This window comes from Nilaparvata lugens, chromosome 2 (genome assembly GCF_014356525.2).
Source record: "Nilaparvata lugens isolate BPH chromosome 2, ASM1435652v1, whole genome shotgun sequence".
NCBI lineage: Eukaryota > Metazoa > Arthropoda > Insecta > Hemiptera > Delphacidae > Nilaparvata > Nilaparvata lugens.
In genome coordinates this window covers 96,349,880-96,375,130 of record NC_052505.1, presented here as the reverse complement: position 1 = coordinate 96,375,130, position 25,251 = coordinate 96,349,880, and the positions used below count along the sequence as shown (strand labels likewise).

General features: G+C 35.4%; 2 protein-coding genes across 2 annotated transcripts in view; one reads left to right on the top strand and one right to left on the bottom strand.

Annotated features, from left to right (window-relative positions):
• LOC120348807 (pyruvate dehydrogenase E1 component subunit alpha type I, mitochondrial-like) overlaps nucleotides 1-2,844 on the bottom strand; it is a 6,177-nt gene extending 3,333 nt beyond the window's left edge. The window contains exon 1 of the mRNA XM_039420294.1: nucleotides 2,830-2,844. Coding sequence (XP_039276228.1) covers nucleotides 2,830-2,844 — 15 coding nt within the window. The remainder of the gene's footprint in view (nucleotides 1-2,829) is intronic.
• Nucleotides 2,845-5,737: 2,893 nt separating this feature from the next.
• Nucleotides 5,738-17,247, top strand: LOC120349736 (TBC1 domain family member 31-like). Its single transcript, XM_039420293.1, has 6 exons — nucleotides 5,738-5,806; nucleotides 5,932-6,180; nucleotides 8,192-8,330; nucleotides 11,076-11,278; nucleotides 14,652-14,840; nucleotides 17,158-17,247. Exons 1-6 carry the CDS (start codon nucleotides 5,738-5,740, stop codon nucleotides 17,245-17,247), a joined length of 939 nt encoding a protein of 312 aa, XP_039276227.1.
• Nucleotides 17,248-25,251: the final 8,004 nt, after the last annotated feature.

The following is a 25,251-nucleotide window of genomic DNA, read 5'->3' as shown; positions in this document are numbered from 1 at the left end:
TCTGTTTTCAACGTCAAAATTTAAAAATCCTAGTTTCGTTGTTTTTGAGTGAAAATGGACTAAATTTTAGTAAAGTGAAATCATACCCTAGGGACTTTTAAAGGTTATCTAAATTTGGGAAAGAAATAGTAGGTACAAGGAGTATCCTTAGTTTTTCTCTCCAATCTTGCTTCTTTGTAAAAATATAAATAATAAATAAATAAAATAAACTCTAATAGAACAAAGAGAAGAATAGCACAAGCTGGGAAAAAAATATTTATTGCAAATAACACATATAAGCATGATTTAATAATGACTGATAATTATATGAAGATATTTGATAGATAATTTAGGAAGAAGTATCGGGTCACCGAGGTTCGCTCGTTATTTATTTATTGACTTTGATAAACCGAACACAATTCTTTGAAATGATTGGGGAAGTACAAACAGGCACAGCTCAAAACTGTTTCTTTCCCGAATTTGATTTATACACTATAAGTAGTCCAGAAAGTAGGTTATGTTCCATACACTTGAATTCAGGTTCAATTCTCTGTTCAAACATTTGAAAAAAAATTTAGATTATATACAAACCAAATTGAATAACAAAAATAACACTGACTAATCACTTTAAATTGTCAAAATAATGATCAATTGAAAATTATGATATACTCTAGTTAGGGAGGATTATCATGTCATGTCAACAAATCAGATTTGTTGATCAAATCGATTAAATTGTCTAGCTAGATAAAATTTCTCGCTGATTGATTATGATTACACAGCTGGAAATAATTCTGTCTCTCTCCTACACAGGCACACGCATCTTCTGTTTATCGAGAGGCGACGAATTAATCTGTTTTCCAAGGATGAATAAATTATCCTTTAATGTCGTTCAGCGAGTTTTTCAAAGAATGAGACCTTGTGCAATCGAATCTTTATTCATAACCTACTAAGTTCCAAATTTCGTGAAAATAGTTAGAGCCGTTTCGAGATCCGTAAAACATAATAACCAGATAAATTAGCCAGATAATATACAGAAATGATTGCTTAATATAATAGGATTAACAAAAGATGAAATAATTGAACGAGCGTTAGCGAGTTCTCACTTTGATTTACTTGAAGCATAGCCACCTAGGCCCTGGCCTATGATATTGCAACGTCGCAGTGTAGACCTAGAATCTAATACATGATTGGTGAAAAAGATTTTAAAAAATGTTGTTGTACAAAGAATTATTGATCAATGAGCTTTAATTTTGAACCTATTCTTCGAATCTTTTACAGGACCAGTTCGTTAGACAACACATTGACTCCTTCTTCGTCCTTTTCATGATATAAGAATATCATTGTAAGTGCATACGAAGAACATTTGTTGCGATTTATCATTTAGTCAGCTGAAGATTTCATTGAAAGCAATTAATACAGTTTTCCATTCATTCATAACATCAGATGAGGCTATTTGGGAGCTATCACACAGACAGTCATTCGTGCGCTGACACATGATATCAGCTGGTTAATATATAATACATAATTTACACTTTTACATCGACAAACGGATACAGGTGAGATCACTGTGAGGTTTTGAGGGGTACTATAATATTCTATTTTATAAATCTAATTGATTATTTGAACGAGAATGAACAGTTGATATTACAGCATAAGCCAGCATCAGCTATTCTCCATAGAAGGCATTGACAAGAACATAGGATCGGCAACGTTGTTCTCCTATCTTTCTCGACCGCCATTATAACGTGGACCACACTATAGTTTATAATAAAATAGTGTAGGCACTATCATACATTGGTATCATATTCCTTTCACTCCCATCTTAATATAGGGTCTCAACGCATTGAGATTCTCAAACCTAGATTAGATAGTTTAGTTAGTATTTTTATAAAATCTGGTGTGGCGCACTCACACAACTTCCTTGCCGTTATGAAAATTGATTACCTGACGCTAGTGTTCACGCGCATCTCAAGTCTGAGTATAACAAATATACTTATTGAACAGATCTGAGCCAGCTGGTGACAGGACAATAACGCTGGAGACATACACGTCTGCTATCTCTTCATAGTGAATCATATAATAGAATCCACAGTTTGCAATAATTGTATAGTCACATTTTCTAGAATTTCGAGCTTATTTTCAATTTTAGGTGAAAATGTTACTGAACATTAATTGTAGAGATTTTCATGCTAAATCTTTTCCACTCGAAATTTTTGTTTAAATTCTATTTGAAGCCTGAATAATCGGGAATCTAAAATCAAACTTTGCGCAGATGGGGCGGAGCTCCTGAAATTTTTACAGATATGAGACTTGTGGCAGTTGATAGAGCTTATCAATGACTATTTTAGGTATAAATTTAATCAAAATCGTAGGAGCCGTTTTCGGGAACATCGCGAAAACCAACCCTGTTTTTGACAATATTTTCTCCATTTTAGCCGCCATCTTGAATTGCATTTGATCGAAATTGTTCGTGTCGGATCCTTATATTGTAAGGACCTAAGTTCCAAATTCAGTCATTCCGTTAATTGGGAGAGAGATATCGTGTACACAGACGCGCACACAACCACACACCCACACACCCACATACCTTAATTTTCGGAAAGCAATACTTTCCTTACCTATGGTAGTAGGGCAAGGAAAGTAAAAAACAATTAAACAATCCAATTAACAATTACAAATGAAAAACAATAGTTAGTTTTAGAATATTTATAATGTGTTTTCTACAGTTTAGTATGGGGAATGTTATGCCAAATCTATAAATGTTGTGAATTTTCAGTCGACAATTCTCACTCAACCAGCTTACAGTTGAGAGACTCATTGAAAAGACAGGTCCGCTTTTGGATATTATACCTCAAAGACGCTCATGTCTACAAAACACACTGAAGGCGAAGCGGAGCGGGCGAAGCGGAGCGGAACGTGCCGTGGCGTTCTAGAGTGGGGCGTGGCGTGGCGTTCTAGAGTGGGGCGTGGCGTGGCGTTCTAGAGTGGGGCGTGGCGTGGCGTTCTAGAGTGGGGCGTGGCGTGGCGTTCTAGAGTGGGGCGTGGCGTGGCGTTCTAGAGTGGGGCGTGGCGTGGCGTGGTCAGAGCGTTCGTGATACACACCGGAAGCGTCTGAGCGTCAAGCGTCGAGGGTCTCGAAGGGTACAAGAGTAGACCAGACTGGCACTCGCACTGTGACGCTCCTCCGCTTGTTGACGCTCCAAAAAACAAGCTATAGTGAGGTCCACGTTATAATGGCAGTGGAGAAAGATAGGAGAAAAACGTTCCCAAGTCTCTCCATTCTGCCCACTGAGTGTACACAGCTGTTACTCAATTCATCCCATTAAATTTGATTAATTATAATTATCATTTCCTTGATAAATAGTCAATTAATGTCAAATTAATAAAGACAATATATTTTTAATAATTCGATTCGAAAATTGCTTCTATAACTGAGATTAGAATCATTTAGTTTTATACAAACCTGAAATGGCGGCTAATTTAAAAAGCTGTGGTACACCAATCTGAATTTCAAAGAAAGAATAAACTATATCTATACATATAAAAGCGAAATGGCACTCACACTCACTCGCAGAACTAAAAATCTAACGGACCAAAAACGTTAAATTTGGTAGGTATGTTCAGTTGGCCCTTTAGGCGCACTAAGAAATCTTTTGGCGATATTTTAACTCTAAGGTGGTTTTTAAGGGTTTAAAGTTCGTTTTTTAGCATGTATATTCTTTATTCCAATATCTTAAAATTATGATGAAATGTCCATACCTATGTTAATATAGAACTATAATCTAGAGAGAGTACCTCATCGAAACAGTTGTTCTGGTAACTAAATTAAAAATTTTGTCAGGTTGGCATTAATTTGAGTTGACTTTGTGAGGTTGGCACCAAGTTGAAGATTGAAATGCATTTATCCAGGACCTCCTAAATACCATATTTATCCAGTACGTCCTAAATACCTATTTAGAAGGTCCTGATTTATCGCGGAAAAATTGATTGGGTACTGCTACTTTAATACTTGATACGCCGATATAGTAACAGGTGTTTTTCGAGATCAATTGACACAATACGTTCAAATTCGGTATAGAGGTTCCGCTGAGGTCAACATGCAGGCGAGCGAAGTGAGCCCGCTGATCTCATTTTTGGACAATCCAGTCGGGGGTCCAGAATTCGGTACAGAGGTTCCGCTGAGGTCTACATGCAGGCGAGCGAAGCGAGCCCGCTGATCTCATTTTGGACGATCCAGTCGGGGGTCCAGGGGGCGGAGCCCCCTTGCTAGACGTATACAGCGAGCGAAGCGAGCCTGACGGCTAGTCAAATATAAAGGAAGGAATTAGCTTATGCATGTGCGGGATAGGAAATACACGAATGACGCATCATCACGTCTGAATTACTCAATTGATTAACTTGAAATTTCGCATATAGATTCACCTAGGATGGTTATAGGCCTATTTAAATTCTTCAAAATTTCAGTAAGTCAAGTTTTCAGTCGTCAAGATTAGACCCTTGCTAGAGACAGGTCACCTGCTATAGTGAGGTCTTTGTTATAAAGGCAGTGTTTGAAGCAATTGCTATCCTTGTCTATGATTCAACAAAACTGATAAATAATGAGCACTACTTGTGGCCAAACAGTGGCAGTTAGTTGGCAGATTTAACCACTACTGTGGCCAAACAGAGCACTATCTCTTTCTCGCTTTGCTCTGTTGCCAGATCGTTTTCTACTATGTAGAAATATAATTAATTAACAAAATATTAGTCTTCATTATGAAAATTCATCATGAAATCACTGAAAAGTTAATTCTCTGCTTGAAAAATGTAATTGATTATTTAAACGAGAATGAACAGTTGATATTACATCAATAAACAGCATCAGCTATTCTCCTAGAAGGCGTTGACAAGACATAGGATCGGCAACGTTGTTCTCCTATCTTTCTCGACTGCCATTATAACGTGGACCTCACTATAGTTTGTATAAAAAATAGTGTAGGCACTATCATACATTGGTATCATATTCCTTTCACTCCCATCTTTAATATAGGGTCTCAACTCATTGCGATTCTCAAAACTTAGATTAGATAGTTTAGATTAGTATTTTAATAAAAATCTGGTGTGGTGCACTCACACAACTTCCCTTGCCGTTATGAAAATTGATCACCTGACGCTAGTGTTCACGCGCATCTCAAGTCTGAGATTAAAACAAATATATTTTATGAACAAAGATCTGAGCCAGCTGGTGACAGGACAACAACGCTGGAGACATACGACGTCAGCTATCTCTTCATAGTGAATCATTAATAGAATCAACAGTTTGCAATAATTGGATTGTCACATTTTCTAGAATTTCGAGCTTATTTTCAATTTTAGGTGAAAATGTTACTGAACATTAATTGTAGAGATTTTCATGCTAATCTTTTCCACTCGAAAATTTGTTGTTTAAATTCTATTTGAAGCCTGATAATCGGAATCTAAAATCAAAACATTGCGCAGATGGGGCGGAGCTCCTGAAATTTACAGATATGAGACTTGTGGCAGTTGATAGAGCTTATCAATGACTATACTTTTAGGTATAAATTAGACTGAGAAAATTAATAAATTAATATAAACTATGAACTCAATCTTACGTTACAAATTTCTATGCTTTTACACTCCAAAGCCAAGCCGGTCCCCCGAATTATTATTTTATTACCGTATTCAAATAAATATTTTTGTATTACAGTAAATTGGTGTCAACGCTGGTTCGAGTTCTTCCGTTCCTCCCGTGAACATAATGTCGATGATGGAAAATATTCTGGTGGAATGGGACGAACAGCTGTTCAACTGGTTGGTGGAGCATCAGGTGACCTGCCACCTGTACGGCTGGTCAATACTGCAAACTCTGTTCTCCCGAGTTCTCGGCCAGAAAGAGTGGCTGCAACTTCGATCACATCCTCTCTAACGAGCCGGCATTCATGATCTTTGCAGTTGTCGCCTACTCATTTGTGTCGATCCACACTGCTAAGCATCGACAACTCCAAGGATTTCGAGTTTTTCTTCCACAACCAAACCGCTATCGACATGCGGTGGTTCCTCAGGAAGACCTACCATATTTATGGTAGAACTAAGGATGATGATTTGCATCCGAGAAATTTTCTGATGCCTTTTGCGCCGCTGCGGCAAGGGGAAACTTATCAGATATTCAATGAGTATCCGAAGTTTAATGTTGATAAACAGGTTAGTATTTCACAGAGAAATCTAAAGCTGCATTACCCTGACACTAGACCTGAGCCAGCCAGGTCAATCAATATTATCACTATAGTGAGTTCCATGTTATAACAGCAGAGGAGAAAGATAGTAGAACTACGTTGCCGAACCTCTGTCTTGTCAATGCCCTCTATAGACGGTAGCTGATACAGGTTTATTGATAATATTAATATTAACTGTTCATTCACGTTTAAAATAATCTATCAATATTTTATTATGCAAGAAATTATATTTTTCAATAATTTCATAATTAAGAAGAAATATTTTGTTAATTAATTATTAATTCCACATTGTTGAAAGACGATCTGGCAACAGAGCGAAGCGAAAATGAGATAGGCTATCCGCTTTTTTAATGATAGACAAGGATAAAGCTGCGTTTACACCAAAGCTATTAACAAAATGTTAACAACTCAATCCCTTTAGATTCCATTAGATTGATTATAACTACTTATCATACACATGATGATCATATGTGTTTGTCAAGTTCCGTTCAATTTAATAGAATCTATAAGGACGGAAAAATAAACATTTTGTTGATAACTTTGGTGTAAATTCAGCTTAACAATACCGTTGCCAATCAAACACTTCCATTATAACGTAGACCTCTCTATAAATACCCTTTTGAAAATTGTTTAATCACAAAATGCTTCGGCTGTATGATGCCATTATCATATGCTGTGAGTAAATAATTTTAAAAAGGGTACTTGGATTTCTATTTTTATTTTATATTCAAGAGTCAAATAAGATGACTACTTCACAAAGGTTTGGCCGTAGTCGAGTGGATTAGATGCTGGTTTTATAATTCAGCGGATTCGAATCCCAGCCCGGGCAAGATGTTTTTCCGTGTTTTGGATGGACACGTTGATTCGGCGTTCCGGCTGCTTACAAACAGTCGTTAGGTCATGTCAGAGACCCTGAAATCGATCAGGTGCGACCTGAATACCCTGACACTATAGTGAGGTCCACGTTGTAATGGCAGTCTTTGATTAGCAATGGTATCGCTATCCTAGTCTATCATTCAACAAAGCTCATAGCGCTATCTCTTTCTCGCTTTGCTCAGTTGCCAGATCGTTTTTTAACAATGTAGATTTGATAATTAATTAACAAAATATTTAATATTTATCATTAAAATTCATTATATTATTGAAAATATAATTTCTTTCTAAAAAAAATAATGGATTATTTAAACTAGGATGACCGTCAATTTACATCAATAAACCTGTATCAGCTACCGTCTATAGAAAGCATTGAAAAGACAGGATCGGCAACTTTGTTCTTGTATTAAATGAAAACGACTAAGAATTGTCAAAACTACAGATTTATTGATACTTAGAAAGACCGGGTTCGGTTATTACACCGTTGTCAATCTCTGATAAACAAAGAATAAAACATTGTGTATTCTCAACTACACAAAAAGTTGTTCTTGTATCTTTCTCCACTGCCATTATAACGTGGACCTCACTATAGATTCTATAGGCTATTTGACAAGTCACCAGTGAAATGAATTACTATGCAAATGTGATGAAATGTCACAGTTTATCAAATATATGAATATAAACGGTAGAAACTGACTCGTACTTAATTCAGAGTCCTGAACGATTGATAACTGTTTTTATAGCATTTACAATTATGATTCCACGCATGAGTAACGGTAGTTTGTAGTGATCATTCAAGTATTTCATATATCAGTAAATTACGTCATATAGCATAAGAAGATATCTCATGGTATAGGTCGTTCATTGTAAGCCGATTTTTGTCAACTGTCTTTTATTATTGTTTTGTTGGGGTGAGAGTGTGAGAACGGCACATTATAAGAGACTACCAGCCTCACATAGCTTCACAAAAAATAACTACTAGGACTATTGGCGTGAGTTAACATTGAAAATTTGGAACATAAACGCCCTATTCCATGGGATATTTTCTTATGCTATCTTTTCTCTATGGTATCGTTTTATTCTACTCTACCATTCTCTATTTGCAGGCGGATCATATAAATGAAATGAGAGAGGAGTTGACTGACCTATTAGAGCAGCAGAGCAGATTGGCAAGAGCGCGAGCTGAACAAGAAAAGAAACACGCTTTAGAAATCAATAGACAAGCTCAGAAAATGCAACTTCTTGGTAAGATATTTCAACCTTCATTAATTGAATTCCGTCCCAGAATACTGATGCATTATTGAAGAGTCATAAGCCCTGAAAAAGCAAAAAAAGCTTATAAATTGCACACCTTCAAGAGCGAATATTTCGGGAACTGTTGTTTATGTAGCATTCATCATAGAATTAAATTAAAAATCTACTTTGTGAAAATAATTAAAGATGAAAATTTTGTGAAGTGAATAACTACAAGACAACTCATTTCGGACAAAGTGTAACCTTATCTAAATTTGGGAGAGGAATAGCACAAGGTTACCTTATTTTTTCTCTCCCTATCATTTTGATGGTGTACTTGTTGTATGAATCAATAAATTATGCATCAAAATGACGTCTTGCAGGCCATAATAATTGTGATAAATCTATAATATAATAAAGGGAAAAATTGGCTTATATACATATACGGGATAGAAATTTATTTATTTTACAATATCTCTTTGGAGACAACAGGTCGAAACCCACAACTGCCTCCTTAACTCAAATCATAATAATGTCTAAATACTATAATTATAATATTATCATAAAAATTCTCATGCATAATTAATTATATAAATAAACTATAGTATTAAAATATAATAAAGTAATTAAACTATTATACTATTGAAATTCACGAATGACGCATCATCACGTTTGAACTACTGGACTGATTAACTTGAAATTTCGCATATTGAATCTTAATTTACCGAAGATAGTTATAGGCCTATTTTAAATTATTTAAGATTTCAGTAGCTCAAGTTTTTTATTTGATTGTTTTTAATTTCTCTAAAAAACAATAACGCTCCTGGGAAGGATGAAATTTCAGCTGAGTTACTGAAGAAGGGAGGAGATGTAATAATAGATAAGCTGTAGGAATTAATAAGGGAAAAAGAAAAGAACCCAAATGACTGGCAGGAGGCAATAGTTAGCTGTTCCCATACAAAAAAAAGGAGATAAAGAGGAATGTGCCAACTTTAGAGAAATTTCTCTCCTCAGCATTCCGTACAAAGTCTTATCTAAAATAGTTCTCAATCGAATTGAGAAATACTCGAGTGAAATAATCGGAGAACATCAAGCAGGCTTCATGAAAGGCAGGTCTACAACAAATCAAATATTTATTCTCAAAGAAATTGTATCAAAGTACTGGGAATTCAACAAAGAGTTATTTGTTTTATTTATCGACTTTCAAAAAGCTTATAGATAGATAGGCTGCCTTTATTTTAACCTGGAGGACGAAGTTAGGGCGCAGCCGGCCCTCTCTCCCACTTAATCCTCCTATACATTCTAATGCATCTACATCACAACATAAGCAAATAATCTCTTAAATATAATAATAAGTAATATGATAGAAAAAATATGTATATATGATAGTATAAACAGAGAGAAACTGTGGGTTAAGATGGAGAAGCTGTTTGGAATCTCAAAAAACTAGTAAACTTGGCCAGGTCAAATATAGCAGAAGCTACTTATTCGGTACGAGTGAATAGGCAGGTCTCTCATCTTTCAGGATAAAATAAATGATTCTTTCACAATTTGAATAGGCTAGTAATATATTATTGTACCTGATAAACTGAATATTAAGTTGGATAATAACCCAAAATAACTGATAATTCTGAATTTAACAAATGTTTATGATGTTAAATATTGTCTACAACTAAAATAGTGTTGATTATTAGTTGATTAATTCTTATGATGATAAATATTGTCCACAACTAGAATAGTTGAGTTATCTGTAACATAGGCAATAATAGTTATTTATGTATTAAGAGCGTAAAACTCGACTTTATCACTCTCGAATTACATACAACATTTTTTCTACAACTGCAGTATTGGATTCCAATACAATAAAGAGTTTTTTTAATAATTTATCCAATTAATTTTATAAAGCTAAAAGTAGGAGCATGAATCGCATTTCGCTGTCAGTGGCGTTTCATGGTACTACGATTGAATACAAAGTGCATACGCCGTTAAAACGGTATGTGCATTGTTGCACATTTTCACATTTTTGTGTCGCTTAACAGTGTCAAGTGTGAGACTATGAGACTTAGGCTTAGGCTCAACTCACACTTACGCGACTCAGGTCGAGAAGAGACTCGACTCTAGTCGGGAGCTTGTGTTTCTAAATGGTGACACTCAGACCAGTCGATTCTAGTCTCCGCGACGTCACCATTTGAAAACACATGCTCTCGACTAGAGTCGCGTAAGTGTGAGTTGAGCCTTAGTGTTAATAGAAAGAATCATTATAGTATAGTGAGGTCCACGTTATAATGGCAGTGAAGAAAGATAGGAGGACAGCGTTGCAGATTCTCTGCCTTCTATAGAGGATAGCTGTTACCGTTGCATCTGATAGAATATTAACAACTGTTAATTCTTGTTTACAATAAAAATGATATTTTATACGTCAAGAAGATTTGTTCTCCAATGATAAATTTTCATAATTGAGATACAATATTTTGTTAATGAATTATATTTCTACATTTTTGAAAGACAATCTGGTAACATTGCAGGTTTAGTAAAGGATAGCGCTATCTGCTTTGTCGAATGATAGACAATGATAGCAACACCAATGTTAATCAAATACTGTCATAACGGGACCTCACTATAGGTAAGGCATATTATCTCATTGCTAATTTGTAATTTTTTAATTTTGTGGAGGAAATAATATTCGAATCCAATGTCTTTCCTCAATTTAGACATAAATGTAGGACATTAGAATATTAACTTTTGGGAACGTTCTAGATCTACAAAAGCAATACCAGGACACACTGAAAGAAGATGAGAGCAGGATATCGCAACAAAAGAAGAGGGTGAATTTATTGAAGAGAGACTTGAAACAGAGAGAACTGCTGATGGCTGAAGAGGCCAGGAATCGAACCTACGACCTAATTACACAGCAGAGAACTGCAGCACTTCAAGCCCTTATCCACGAAATTGATAGCAAGGTATTACTAATTTTAATACTGGAAATTTGGTTATTTGTATATGAAAATGCTCTTATCCTCTAATGCAGGGTGGAGCAGAGCCGATTGACGAGTTTGGAAGGAACCGTTCAAATTCTTTAATAGGTTCAGTTCAGGTTAAAATGTAGTTTTTTTTGTTAATTTTTGAAAATTATATCAGTTAAATGGCGCCCATCAGCAGAAATACACTGATGTAGCGTATTATTGAAGTTTTGAAACGCATTTTGACACACTGCGATTGGTAAGCCTGGATCTCTTCTCTGATTCGCTCCTTCAAGGTATTCGTTCTTTCAAGGTGATTCGATCCTTGAAAACTTTATTACTGAGGTAACTCCACAGAAAAAATTCGCATATACTTAAATCGGGTGAGCGTGGCGGCCACCTCAAGTCCACCCTTAACCTAGCGCCGCAGTGCAGGATGGTTTCTCACAGCTTGGTGTTGTTGTCATTTGAGATGGGTATCTGGCTTGAAAGTGTTTCGGCCGCATTGCAGGATGACTGTTAACAGTTGCCGGAAGATCAACAGCTGGGTTTTTTCGTATTTTTCGTGATAGAGAAATTCTGATTGCAGATTCGTTCTCAGCGACCCCAAGTTTAGCCTGAAGGCTCAGAATGTCAACAATATTTTTAAATAATTAAAAATCATCATGAAAAGTCATTAATATGGTAGTACACCACGTTTCTGGAAACTTTTTACTGGTGACTGGAGTTATTATTGACACACAAAAATAAAAATAGTCGTGAGAAAGAAAACTGCTGATGAGCGTCACTCCATTGTTCTATTGTCTCGGCTGCTTGGCTGAGCCTGGCTGGAGGGATCAAATAACCGACTGGATTGATCTTTCGTCTGTCCGCTAGGCGTAACTACGCCGACCATTGCTGGGTGAAGACGTTAATGCGGCCGCTCGCATTCCCACCAACGCTGCTATTACTTGCTGTTTCAGCGCCTAGTCCGAGTCAGACAAGCATCCAGCCTGCACTGCGGAGCTAGGTTTAGAGATACGCCCCCCCCCCTGGGACATTTGTTTCAACACATTCATTGAAATCAAATTCAAATATTCCTTATTCTATAATTAAATAAAAGGTTGCATTGTAATACAGGCAATGTTTTACTGGAATAACCCTACAAGACTATTCGTCTTGAGTGTAGGGGTAAAATGCGCCCTGTTTGCGCTGTAGCTTCATCCTGATGATAAAACCCTATTTCTCGCAAGTCATGTTCCTCAGTAGGTTCTTCCAATTTGGGCGCAAAAACGTTTGTAACATTGGCACATAACGCTGGGAGGTAACATTGACGGTGATGTTGCCATTCTCAAAGAATTATGGCCAGCACGCTCAACCCGATTTAAGCATATGCGATATATTCTATGGATTACCTCAAAAATAAAGTTTTCAAACATTGCCCACACACCTTGAAAGAACTAAAGGAGCTAATTGGAGAAGAGATACCAATCGCAGTGTGCCAAAATGCGTTTTAAAACTTCAAAAATACGCTACATAAGTGTATTGCTTCTAATAACCGCCATTTAACTCATGTAATTACAAATATTAACAATAAAAGCTACATTTCAAACTGAATTGAACCATAAAAGAATGTTTTCTATGTTGAACGGTTCATTACTTATAACCCTTCCAAACTCGTCAGTCTGTCCCACTGTCAGTTTTAAAACTTATAAATTCACATTTCAACCTCTCAGAACATTCTTCATTGATGAAACACGGATGTAATTTCTCAATGGATTGTGATATTTCTAGACAACATTATAGTGGTTCATTATGGATGAATATCACTACATCTCACCAACGACCTGAATGAATTGCCTGAATTTTAAATTGATTTTTCACTACTGAAGTGGAAGCCCTACATGATAGCAGATTCCTGTTAGTATTGAATTTTATAGTTAGGTCAAATCAAATCAAATCAAATTGGTTTTTATTATCATGATTTCAGGGTACAAATATTCATATTATACAACAACGCTACATCTTCTGCAACCAAGCAATCATAAATAAAACTTACAGTTGAACTAAAAAATTAATCATTATAACTAAATCTAGTTGTTATTATATCGTACCTCCAGAAAATACAACATTATATTTTAAAAAACTTCATGGAAACTCTCCACAAAGGCAAAGCCTGTGTGTGGAAGAATCAGGTCCACATTATAATGGCAGTGTTTGATTAGCAATGGTATTGCTATCCTTGTCTATCATTCAACAAATCGGATAACGCTATCTTTCTCGCTTTGCTCTGTTGCCAGATCGTCTTTTGGCAATGTAGAATCAATAATTAATTAACAAAATATTTCATCTTAGTTATGAAAATTCATTATGAAATTTGAAAAATATAATTTCTTGCTTAATAAATATATTATTTTAAACGAGAATGAACAGTTAATATTACATTAATAAACCTGTATCAGCTACCGTCCATAGAAGGCATTGACAAGACAGAGGATCGGCAACATTGTTCGCCTGCCTTTCTCCACTGTCATTATAACGTGGACCTCGCTATAGGAGAACAGCGTTGTTGATTCTCTGCGTTGCCACTAGCCTTCAATAGAGGATAGCTGATAAAATAAATCTATAATAGATGAACGCAACCTTTAAAATGTAATCCTTAATTACATACAAAACGCATGAAAAACAGACAAAATCTGCTAAGCTCTTTACAATGTAATATTAAGGTTTATTTCTTTAAAGGCTGCTATTATAGACCTATTTTACATCTTTCTCTTCAAAATTAAATTTTCTACAAGTTCTTTAAAAAAATATTTTGTGTTTATTGTACATTTAACATGGTAAATCTGCTTCAAATCTAGAAGTAAATTGTTTTTCGGGACCAAGTTTCGCATATTTCGTCACATATCTTAAAAAATACTGTAGCTACAGGTCTGGAAACGATTCTATTCAATTTTTCAGGTAATTTTACATAAATTACGCTACATTGTACATCTTAATTAACAGCCAACAAATAACCGTAGGGCTTCATTTCTGCAGGGGAACTGAAATTCAGACGAAATCTTTCATCCTGTATAATTTGGTAACCAAGCATTTTCGGACCTATGTTAATTAACATTAACATTTTATCAAAATTTTTGGAGGGGAATACTACAGGCTTAGCCTAGTTTTTCCTCCAATGTCCTTCCATAATTGTATTATGATTATAGTGTTCTATACAATAAATGAATGAATGAATTAGAATTTTTTTTTGTTCTTTTGATGTGAGGAATCACGCCCTGACTTATGGGCACCTTTCTCAGAACACTCTGTTTAAGATGACATTTTACCTTATTACCTTTCTATTTCAATATCAGTGTTTTTCCACTTTTTTACCGTTCCATCTCGTTGTCAGAGAGCTGTAGAAGAGAGACGATTGAGGGAAGTGGAAGAAGAGACGCTAGAACGGCACCAACAATTATTGCATGAGAAGCAACAAATGGAGCAACAACTGGCAGTTTTAGCTGAGGCGCCAATTCCAGTCGTTTCAAAGCAAGATCAACTAGGTGTGCAGTTGGACCAATTGACTGAGCAGCTGATCAAGGTACCAGTTCATATTCTTTCCAATTCGGATTATGATAAACTAGTAGTTCGGAGAACAGTATAACTCGCTACTTTCACTAACATACTAACTACACTACACTACTCACACACGCCCGCCTTTTCACATACAAACACACATAAAAATTGGATTTAGAGTATGATGATATATACGCAATAGGATCGGTGGAGGACGCTGAGAAATAGATAGGTAATTAAATTTACTAAAAAAAGTTATTCTTGTAATTTTTTGTTAAACCAACGGTTTGTGAGTTATTTGAGAAACAAAATTTTAAATGGCCGCCATTTTGTCGTATGAATTTTGTCACCTGGTCATATGGGACATATATATGAATCATATATTTATCTCATATTGATCAGGATTTTAGAGTTTTAAATTGTAAAGTTATGAACAGTGGTTTTGTCCTTGAACAATTTTTGTCATCGACAGAAAGATTGTTATTTCATGTGTTGTCAAAATTAATGTAGCTTCTCTTTTGTTTTTAATAACAACGTGCCATGAAATGGCTTCATGTTTGGCATTGACTGAGTTATATTTAATACCCAGAATTTCACTTTTGGTGGTCAGTGTGTGAGCTCGTTCGATAGGACTGAGTCCGGCTGATCCAGTGAAAAGGCTAGATTTCGGTTCGTTTGATAGTTCAATTATTCTGTCACAGATCGGGCAGTATAAAAATATTGTATTGTTGAGGGAGACGGGTTCTGAGCCTATTCATTGGTTCAGTTAATATTTGTTCTTTTTTTTAAATACTAAAGTCGCGAAATCCAGTGGATGCCAAAGTGGGAAGCTATTTCAAAAAGGTAGGTGACTACTGAATCATTTTGTTCTTAAATTTTTTCATAGCCACAAACATTGAATCATCATTAGCAGCAAGCGAGTGTTTTCCCCATTAATTCATATCAAATATTGTTTATAATCAAATTAATCTTGTTTTGTTCAAATGTATATATGTTAAAGATTCATTAATTAAAGTCTAGTTATTCTGTTCTTTTCTTATTATCATAGTTTTTTCCCCTTACATATTTGGTGTAGGCACATCGTGCTTACATATTTGGTGGAGGCTTCTCCCGCCGTTCCACATCTTGCTTACAATTTGAAAAATTATCATAATTTTTTTGTAGCTTTGTCTAGTTGTTAAATGATTGTGCACACTTTCAATTTCGTATGGTTAACAATTATTTAGAAAACAAATAATAAGTGAAAAAAGCAAATGGCCGCTGTGTGAGTAACTGAAGACTTCCGAATAATTTAAATATGTTATTTAGATATGTTTTTCACCCAGGAACAATGCCCTAGAGTAGTATTGATAGGAAGTTCGTAAACACCTGTATACTTGAAGGAATAAATCTTTTTATTCTATTCTACACTTTTTCCCTTCTAGTCCAGTCAATATAGACATAGAAAGGGGGTGTGCTTGCAATTTACTTATGGATTAAGTACACTCAACAATAAATTTTTCGACCGAATTTGACTTATGATGCATGATTTTGGACCGCCTTGACGAGCCGAGAAGATGAATTGTAGTACGATGAAATCTGAGCATTGTGTCAAAAGTATAAGTGTTTGAAATTTTGATCCTTGAGGTGTCCTTAGGCGTGCCTCTCCACTAGGAAATACTGGAATTAAGTGCATCTTGCGGTTATTCTCATAGAACATGAAGTCATGTCATTGTGCGAAATATCAATGTGAGGACAATGTAGTTGGTGATGATGGTTGAAGCTGAAAATTAGGTGTTTTTCACAATACAAGGAGCATTGTTGTCGGTGTACCTGGAAATCTATTGAGATAGAGCACTCTCCTGATCTCAGATTGTAGAGCACAAAATACGCCCAGAGGGATTTTGGATTATACATCTAAATGTTAACAATCGGAGGATATTGTTGATCAAAACTAAAATTCTTCAAAATTTATTTTCCTTCAAATTTCACTCATTTTTAAAAATCATAACTCAGTTCTCATTGGAGATAGAGAGTTTCGATGATCTCATTTTATTCAGAATTTTATGATATAAAAAAAGGCGAGAGCAAATTTTTCTGTCTGATACGAGATTTGGCAGAAATAGCTGAAAACTGGAAAATGAGCCGAAATACGAGGTTTCTGGCACACCCTGATCTAGCACACCTGTATCTAGCACCCTTAATACCCTGTATCTAGCACAAGGAAATTTTGCATGAAGAAATTGGTTCTGAACTTCTCTCATGTACCTAAATAATATATAAGAAATCAGAATTACAATATAAATTGCATGCACCAATGTATATAGTGACTGGACTATTCTGTGATATCAACTATTTTACAGATTCGGAGTAAAACCTCACAAATGAACGAGAAGAGAGATTTCAGGAAATCAAGGAACTATCAGAGGCCGAATCTCTGCTCGAGAAGCTGAATCGAGCTGGCACAAGAAGTCGCCCAACGACAAAAGGCTACGTGTAGTAGTCAACATAACTTGCAGGTATGATTTTTTCAATATATTTTGCAATATGCAGCTACAATGTAGGGGGTGAAATTTTCATTGCTACAACAGTGTCAACTCAGCGGTTCCACACATTCAACAGAGAGGTTAAGGATGCGTACTTTTGCCATGTTCACCTACTAACTAGTCCAAATTAATCTGCAAAGTCAAAAATTGTGTCACTGATTCCCCCTTCAAATGTCATTGTCAAACGACCAATTGTTGCAGTAATTAAAATTTCACCCCCTACATTGTAGCTGCTATAACAATGAAAGGGAAACTTGGAATAGTGAAATAATACATAATTTCAAAGAGAATCAATGTTCTACAAACCTACGATAAGCATAAGTTTTTATGATGCATTGTTGGAGAGTTATAAGCTCTGAAAGAGCAACACATTGGATAAAAACCTGTATTTTAACAATTACACACCTTCAAGGGCGAATATCTCGGGAACTGTTGAGATAACACAAAAGCTCACTGAACAAAAAGTGTAGATAATTTTACAAGCTTCATTTTCGAATTGTTAGTTATGTCGGTTGAACGCATTGTTATCAAGATATGAGCGTGGAAGCAAAACGCTGAAAAATTCAACTTTTAAACCACCCTCATCCCCTTAGCACATGAGTTATGAATGGGGAATTTTGATATGTTCTCCTCCTAACTAGTCTCAGCAAAGCTGCAAAGTCAAAAATTTTGTTTAAAAGATTCCCTCCAAATTCCTTTGTCAATTGGTCTATTGTTGCAAAAATTGAGATTTCACACTCAACACTAAAGCTGCTGCAAAAGGTGTGTGGAAATTCGTAAAAGCGTGAAATTATACAAAAAAATGTACACGGTTGTATGAAAAGTGAATATATATTCTGTTAATATTTTTATCAGTTACTTTAGGCCAGGAATTATCCAATATTGAACAAACATGTAAGAATCTTATGAAAAAATTTGTCAAAATAAATGTTTCATTCGAATTATGATATATTTTTAACAGGCAATGGAACTCACAACAGAAACTAGGGATTTGCAAAACTGTATTGATCAGATGCACGATACTTTGGTCCAAAAGAAACTGCAAGAGTCGTGGGACTTGATAAACGCTGCTAGAGAGAGCAGAGACGAACGTAAATTACTTGAAAAGGATCTGGCTCAATTGACGGATATACTGAGAGCTGATACGAGAGATGAATTTGGTTCAGGTACGTTATCAATTAATTTATATATTTGATCGAGCGAAATGAGATCTAAGATTCAAGTCGATGGTTTGGCATTTCTCTTGATGTTTAAATGTTTATATGTTGCGCATTTACGGCGAAACGCGGTAATTGATTTTCATGAAATTTGACAGGTATGTTACTTTTTTAATTGCGCGTCGACGTATATACAAGGTATGTAGAAATTTTGCATTTCAAGGATATATAAAGGAAAAAGGAGCCTCCTTCATACGCCAATATTAGAGTAAAAATCAGACTATAGAATTATTCATCATAAATCAGCTGACAAGTGATTACACAGATGTGTGGAGAAGCCAGTCTATTGCTGCATTTCCATAAGGTCTATAGTTTCAATCAGGTACTTGTGGATGAGAATACTGCGTGAGGTCTACTGTTCACAGAACTACTATAGATAACTATAGTTCTGTGAACAGTAGACCTCGCGCAGTTATAAACCTCAGCCGCCTCTTATACTGTCCATCAGAGTAAATCCTGTCTGTATGTCGTGACAGCAAGATATCGGTGTGAAAACGGCTAATGGCTGTTGGGGTTGGTGTATAAAGAAATACTAATATCAAAAGTTTATCTCCTTCGAGACATACTGGCAACAGGTTAACCCGAGTCGAAAGCAGAGAAAGGTCGGGGAAAATACTAGTAGTTCTGTGGACAGTAGACCTTACGCAGTTTTCTCATCCACAAGTATCTGGTGTCACCTGTTCACCGGCTTTTCCAGACATCTGTGTAATGCATGCAATGAATAATCCACTTGTCAGCTGATTGATTATGAATAATTCTATAGTCTGATTAATCCTATCTTCAGAGTAGATGATAAATAGTGATATGGGAGTATGGAGAAAATTCATTTTCCTTTCATATTATCCTTAAAATACAAAATTTCAAAAAACCTTGTGACGCGTAGTTAAAACAGGAATATTCCTGTCAAATCTCATAGAATTCTATCAACGCGTTCGGCCGTAAATGCCTTCCATACATACAGACGAGAGAAACTCCAGTTAAAACATAAACCACACTGCGTTCGGTCAACTATGTTTACTTTCAGTTATCAATTGCATGCGTCATTGCATGCAATGAATAGTTGACCGAGCGAAGTGAGGTCCAAGATTCAAGTCGACGGTTTTGCATCTCTCTTTATGTTTATGCAGGGTCTGTATAATAAGTAACCGGACTGACCTAAGGAAATTGTTTATTGGCAAAATATGTACAATATCTCTTCAGAAATCTTCAAAGTCCCCATTGGAGTCGATAACACGCTGATACCGGATTTTCCAATCTCTGAACGCTCCTTGGAAGTCGTCAACCTCTATGCTGTCTAGAGCCCTCGTCGTAGCACGTTAAACGTTTTCCAGAGTCCCGAACCGCGTCCCCTTAAGTTGTCTCTTGATCTTGGGGAACAAAAAGAAGTCCGGTGGTGCCATATCCGGGCTGTAAGGAGGATGTGGCAACGTTACCCTCGACTGTTTGGCCAACTGCTCGGTAACGAGCAAGCAGGTGTGCGACGGAGCTTTGTCGTGATGGAGGATCCACGAATCGGCAATCCCGGACGGACTCGATGAACCCAGGCGGTTAGTCGTCGGAGCACCTCTCTGTAGTACTGGCCGTTCACAAAGAGTTTGTACCACCCGGCTAAACTGTAAACAACCTGTACTACAGAGAGGTGCTCCGACGACTAATCGCCCAGGCTCATCGAGTCCGTTATAATGGCAGAGTTTGATTAGCAATTGTATTGCTATCCTTGTCTATCATTCAACAAAGCTGATAGCACTATCTCTTTCTCGCTTTGCTCTGTTGCCGAATCGACTTATAACAATGTAGAATGAATAATTAAAACAAAATATTTCATCTTAATTATGAATATTCATTATGAAATTATTGAAAAATATTATTAATATGCTTAATAAAATATATTAGATTATTTTAAACGTGAATAAACTTTTAGTATTACATCAATAAACCTGTATCAGCTACCGTCTATAGAAGGCATTAACAAGATAGAGGATCGGCAACGTTGTTCTCCTATCTTTCTCCACTGCCATTATAAAGTGGACCTCACTATAGCTCAAATACTCGTCTAGGCTATTATTACTTATGCATTTGTGCTCCGGAAATTTTTTGAAGTAGATCTAGAATTTAATGTTCTTGCTTGAAGACCAATATTATTCTTGAATAAGCGATTGCGTAGATAAACAGTTATGTAATGTAACGTGAACATTTTCCAACAAGTTCAACTGTAATGAAGATTTTTTATTTTCAGATGAATCGTCTACATCAACATCATCAGCTGAATTGTGGGAAAATAGGAAGTTCAATACATTCCATGGACGCGGTAAGATATTAAAATAAGAGAGAGTAGGGTTGTGTTTGTTCGCATCAAAACATGTCAACTTGTGGATTGCATACCGGATTAAACGGGATTGATTTAGATCTCCAAATTTTGCACATAGATTATAAAAATATCAATCTCGTGCACCTCGAAGCCCAAATTTCAATTTTCCTTTTAGATTTTTCAGAAATAATGTTCAAATTTCATTCATGGGACACATTATAATTGAAATGTACAAACCATATGTTAATATAGAACTATAATCTAGAGAGACTACCTATTCGAAACAAAATGGTTAAAATTTGTTACTAAATTAATAACCAGTCCATTTTGTCAGGTTGGCATTAATTTGAGGAAGCTGAACAAGATTTAAGTTCTGTCACTTTATTGACCGAGCGAAGTGAGGTCTAAGATTCAGTCGACGGTTTGGCATTTCTCTTAATGTTTAATGTTTATATGTTGCGCATTTACGGCGAAACGCGGTAATAGATTTTCATTAATTTGACAGATATTTTCCTTTTAAATTGCGCGTCGACGTATATACAAGGTTTTTGGAAATTTTGCATTTCAAGGATAATATAAAAGGAAAAAGAACATCCTTCATACGCCAATATTAGAGTAAAAATCAGACTATAGAATTATTCATCATAAATCAGCTGACAAGTGATTACACAGATGTGTGAAAGCCAGTCTATTGCTGTATTTCTATTTCCATAAGGTCTATAGTTTCAATCAGGTACTTGTGGATGAGAATACTGCGTGATGTCTACTGTTCACAGAACTACTAGTTATGTTAGCACCAAGTTGAAGAACTTATCTATACTATGATAAAGAAAAGAACTGGCTAATACACGTACGGGATAGGAAAATTATGTTTGACGCATCATCACTTCTAAACTACTGGACTGAAATTAACTAAACTATTTTACATATAGATTCTTAATTAACCGAAGATGGTTCTAGGCCTACCTCAAACTCTTCAAGATTCCACTCGGTCAAGTTTTCATTTTGTCAAGATTTAAAATAAACCCTTGCGGAGCACGGGTTACCTGCTTTTACTTTAATATGCATACTTTCCCAACAAAAGTAATTGACCTCGCTACTTTGAAAGTACTTTACTACTTTACATAATGGTCCACGGTTCTTTGCAAACTAAAATTGTACTTTAAAAAAATCCCAATTTTCCGTAATTTACGATTTTGTCTACTATAATTTCAGTAGTTTGTTTTCTTCAATGAGTCACTATATATCTCAATAATTCATTCAATCGTAGATACAATCACAAATCATAATAAAATAGATAGATATATAATATATATGAGTGGCGGAGCAGCAGGCCTAGCCCAAAGCTGTTCTACTCCCAATTTTATAAATAGTAGAATTCCAAAAAAGTGTATTTCCACTATTTGAGTTCAGTTATATGTCCAAATGAAGAAACTAAAAATTTTGAATTTAGAAGGATAAATCACCGAATTACAACCTAATAACAGATCAATATTTTCAATCATTCGAAATAAAATAATATAATATAACCTTGCTGGTGCATTTAATAACACTGATAACTCTCTATTTAATAATTATATTTGTATAGTAATTATATTCTTCTATAAGTTCCTATTTGCAATGTTTTTGAATATTTTCAATAGACTACGCTGGAAACTAAATTCTCCAACATCTAGTTAAAATCGGTACAAGTTAAGAGTTTTTCTTCAAATTCAAAGGTTAAGGTATGTTATGTTATGTTTGAAGGGACGATTCAAGGATCCAAAGGTTCAAAGAACCCCACACGTTAACCGGAGCTTATTGTGTTCCCAAGTAGTATGATAGTTAGGTAAACCAATACATGTTTCCTTTACACGATCCAGGAGTTTTCCCCTATACTAACATCTTATTCATCACCTGGGGCCTATTTCACAAAGGTACAAGTATTGTTACCAACCATGGTTACGAACAAGTACTTGTGTTACAAGTTTACAATACTCAGTTTCACAAAAATTTATGATCTACAAGTTTACAATTTTACAAGTCTACAAGTACTTCAATAGTAAACATAACCTATTTTCATGATGATTTCCTTTTTTCATCTTTATAAAGGTTACTTGTACTTTTCAATAATTACTTTGAAAATATTTGAAAGCAATATAATGTTTTTGTACAGTCTACTTCATTTATTGCTGAATTTGTAACCTACACTATATGTACTCTGTATATATATATAGTAAATGTACTATATATAATGTATACTATATATACTGTGTATATATACTATAGTACACATAACCTATGAGGTAAACATTAATAACTATTTTGGAAATTATTAAATTCATTTCCCGATGCATATATTTCCAAAATAATGAATTTTAGAGGAATATAGTGCATTTTTGATTATTAGAAATATTATTGAATATTTAAAATCATTTTAATGATCACTTGTAAATCCTTTACATAGCTTTCCACTTCGGTAGAAATTTCATAGTTATGAACAAGTAATTTCGACAAAAATTGTTGGCTACAATGAAATCTTTGTGAAACATTTGTTCGTAACAAGCAAATCACTTGTAAACTTGTAGAAATTCATTGTAACTACAAGTTTACAATTCTGCTTTTGTGAAACGCTAGTAATCAGCTGTTCTCCAAAACCATGGTTGGCAACAAGACTTGTATCCTACTTGTACCTTTGTGAAACGGGCCCCTGGTTGCTTGCAGCCAAACAGAGCCCTTATCCTTGCCCCTAGACTCTCGCAATCCAGTGTGATATGCTTGACAGTCTCTTCAAACTGATTGGTCCTCGTGACCTACGTGAGTTCCACTCATGGCCTTTTTTGTAGGTCCTTCCGCTGAGGGAGGGGTCGCCAAATTGCCTCTAGGGCACCCGGCCACAGTATACATACAGTATGGAAACTTGGCTAGTACCCTGGCGCAAAAATCCGCCATCTTGTTAGGAAGCGCCGCATTGTAATAGTATTAATGGGAGGTTCGGATCACTTTGATGATCCGGATCAATTGATCTCGTTCACTGCCACGAGCCAATCAGAAGACCAGGATTGGAACTTCCTAAGGTCACGTGACGTGTCTAGTATTTGCGCCATGTAAAAAGCATTGGTTGGATAGGCGTTTGATTGACAGTTCCATTCTGTATCTATTCTGTGGTGACGTGTCGAGTATTTGTGCCATGTAAAAAGCATTGGTTGGATAGGCGTTTGATTGACAGTTTCCATTCTGTACCTATTCTGTGACCCGGCCTCCCTCGACTCAGCCTCTTGATCCAAATTTGTGCCTGGAGTTTCACCCATTTCTGGTTTCTTGGGTTTTTTCTTTTTGCTTACCCGAAACTTTGCTGGGTTAAAAGCCTCACCTCTCCCCTCTCACCTCACCTCTTATTTCCAGAATATATTCCAGTTAGGAGTCAGATTGGAGCGAACAAGTAGAAGCTTTCCCTCATCTGGTATTAGGTTTTTTAAATATGCTACCTAACGTAATAAGAAGCCTGCTCCTTGTGACTTTCAATAGAAGGTTGAAGTCATGGTTGATCTCCAATCCCTTCTATTCTATGAATGAATTCAGGGAGGCCAACCTCAATTCGATGATTGCCAGCTCATCTGTATAGTAATTACTTTTTTTATTATATTTGAAAGTTAACCACATTACATTTTTAGGCTGTACTAATTTCATCTCTAAGGATTAAAACTTATTTTGCATGTATTATATTCCTAAAGAATAAGTTTAGTGCATTCTTTTGATCAAAAACTAAAATTCAACAAATTGATTTTTTCTTTAAATTTTACTTGTTTTTGAAAAATCATAACTTAGTTCTCATTTGAGATTGATTGATTGAGTACTTTATTTATGTAGATTACAATATATACTGTCTTATACACTTATATACAATAGCTTACAATACAGCAAAATGATAGATGAATTTACATGATATAGACTAGAGAAAATAATTATTGAACTGTATATGATATGAAAAAGCAATTTGATATAATACTATAGATAATAATTATATTGTTATGCATCTACATAAATTGGCGGAGCTTTGGACATATCAATGTCCCTTCTTCGGAAAGAATATTAAAATACCTCCCCCTAACTCTCTACCAAAACGTTAATTTCATGTTTAAACTAAGGATTTATTTATAATGGAAATATTGTAAAAGTGTTAATCAATATTAATATTTAGGAGAAAAAAAACAGAAAATTGATAAAGTAAAATAATATATAGGTAGATAAGATCAAATAATTGATTATAAAATGAAGTAGGCTGAAAGTAGATCAGGGTAATCAACTTTCAGGTAGATACAGCAGTATGCAGTGGATAATTGAAATAACATGAGTTTATATAATATATATATATATACAATTCGTCTATAACAGGTTTAAGGTTTA

Bases quoted from the DNA above. Each gene is read 5' to 3' on its own strand.
- LOC120349736 (XM_039420293.1), top strand. From the start codon at position 5,738: ATGTCGATGATGGAAAATATTCTGGTGGAATGGGACGAACAGCTGTTC. The intron at 5,807-5,931 runs GTGACCTGCCAC...TGATCTTTGCAG, and splicing joins ACTGGTTGGTGGAGCATCAG to TTGTCGCCTACTCATTTGTG. The intron at 8,331-11,075 runs GTAAGATATTTC...GGAACGTTCTAG, and splicing joins TCAGAAAATGCAACTTCTTG to ATCTACAAAAGCAATACCAG.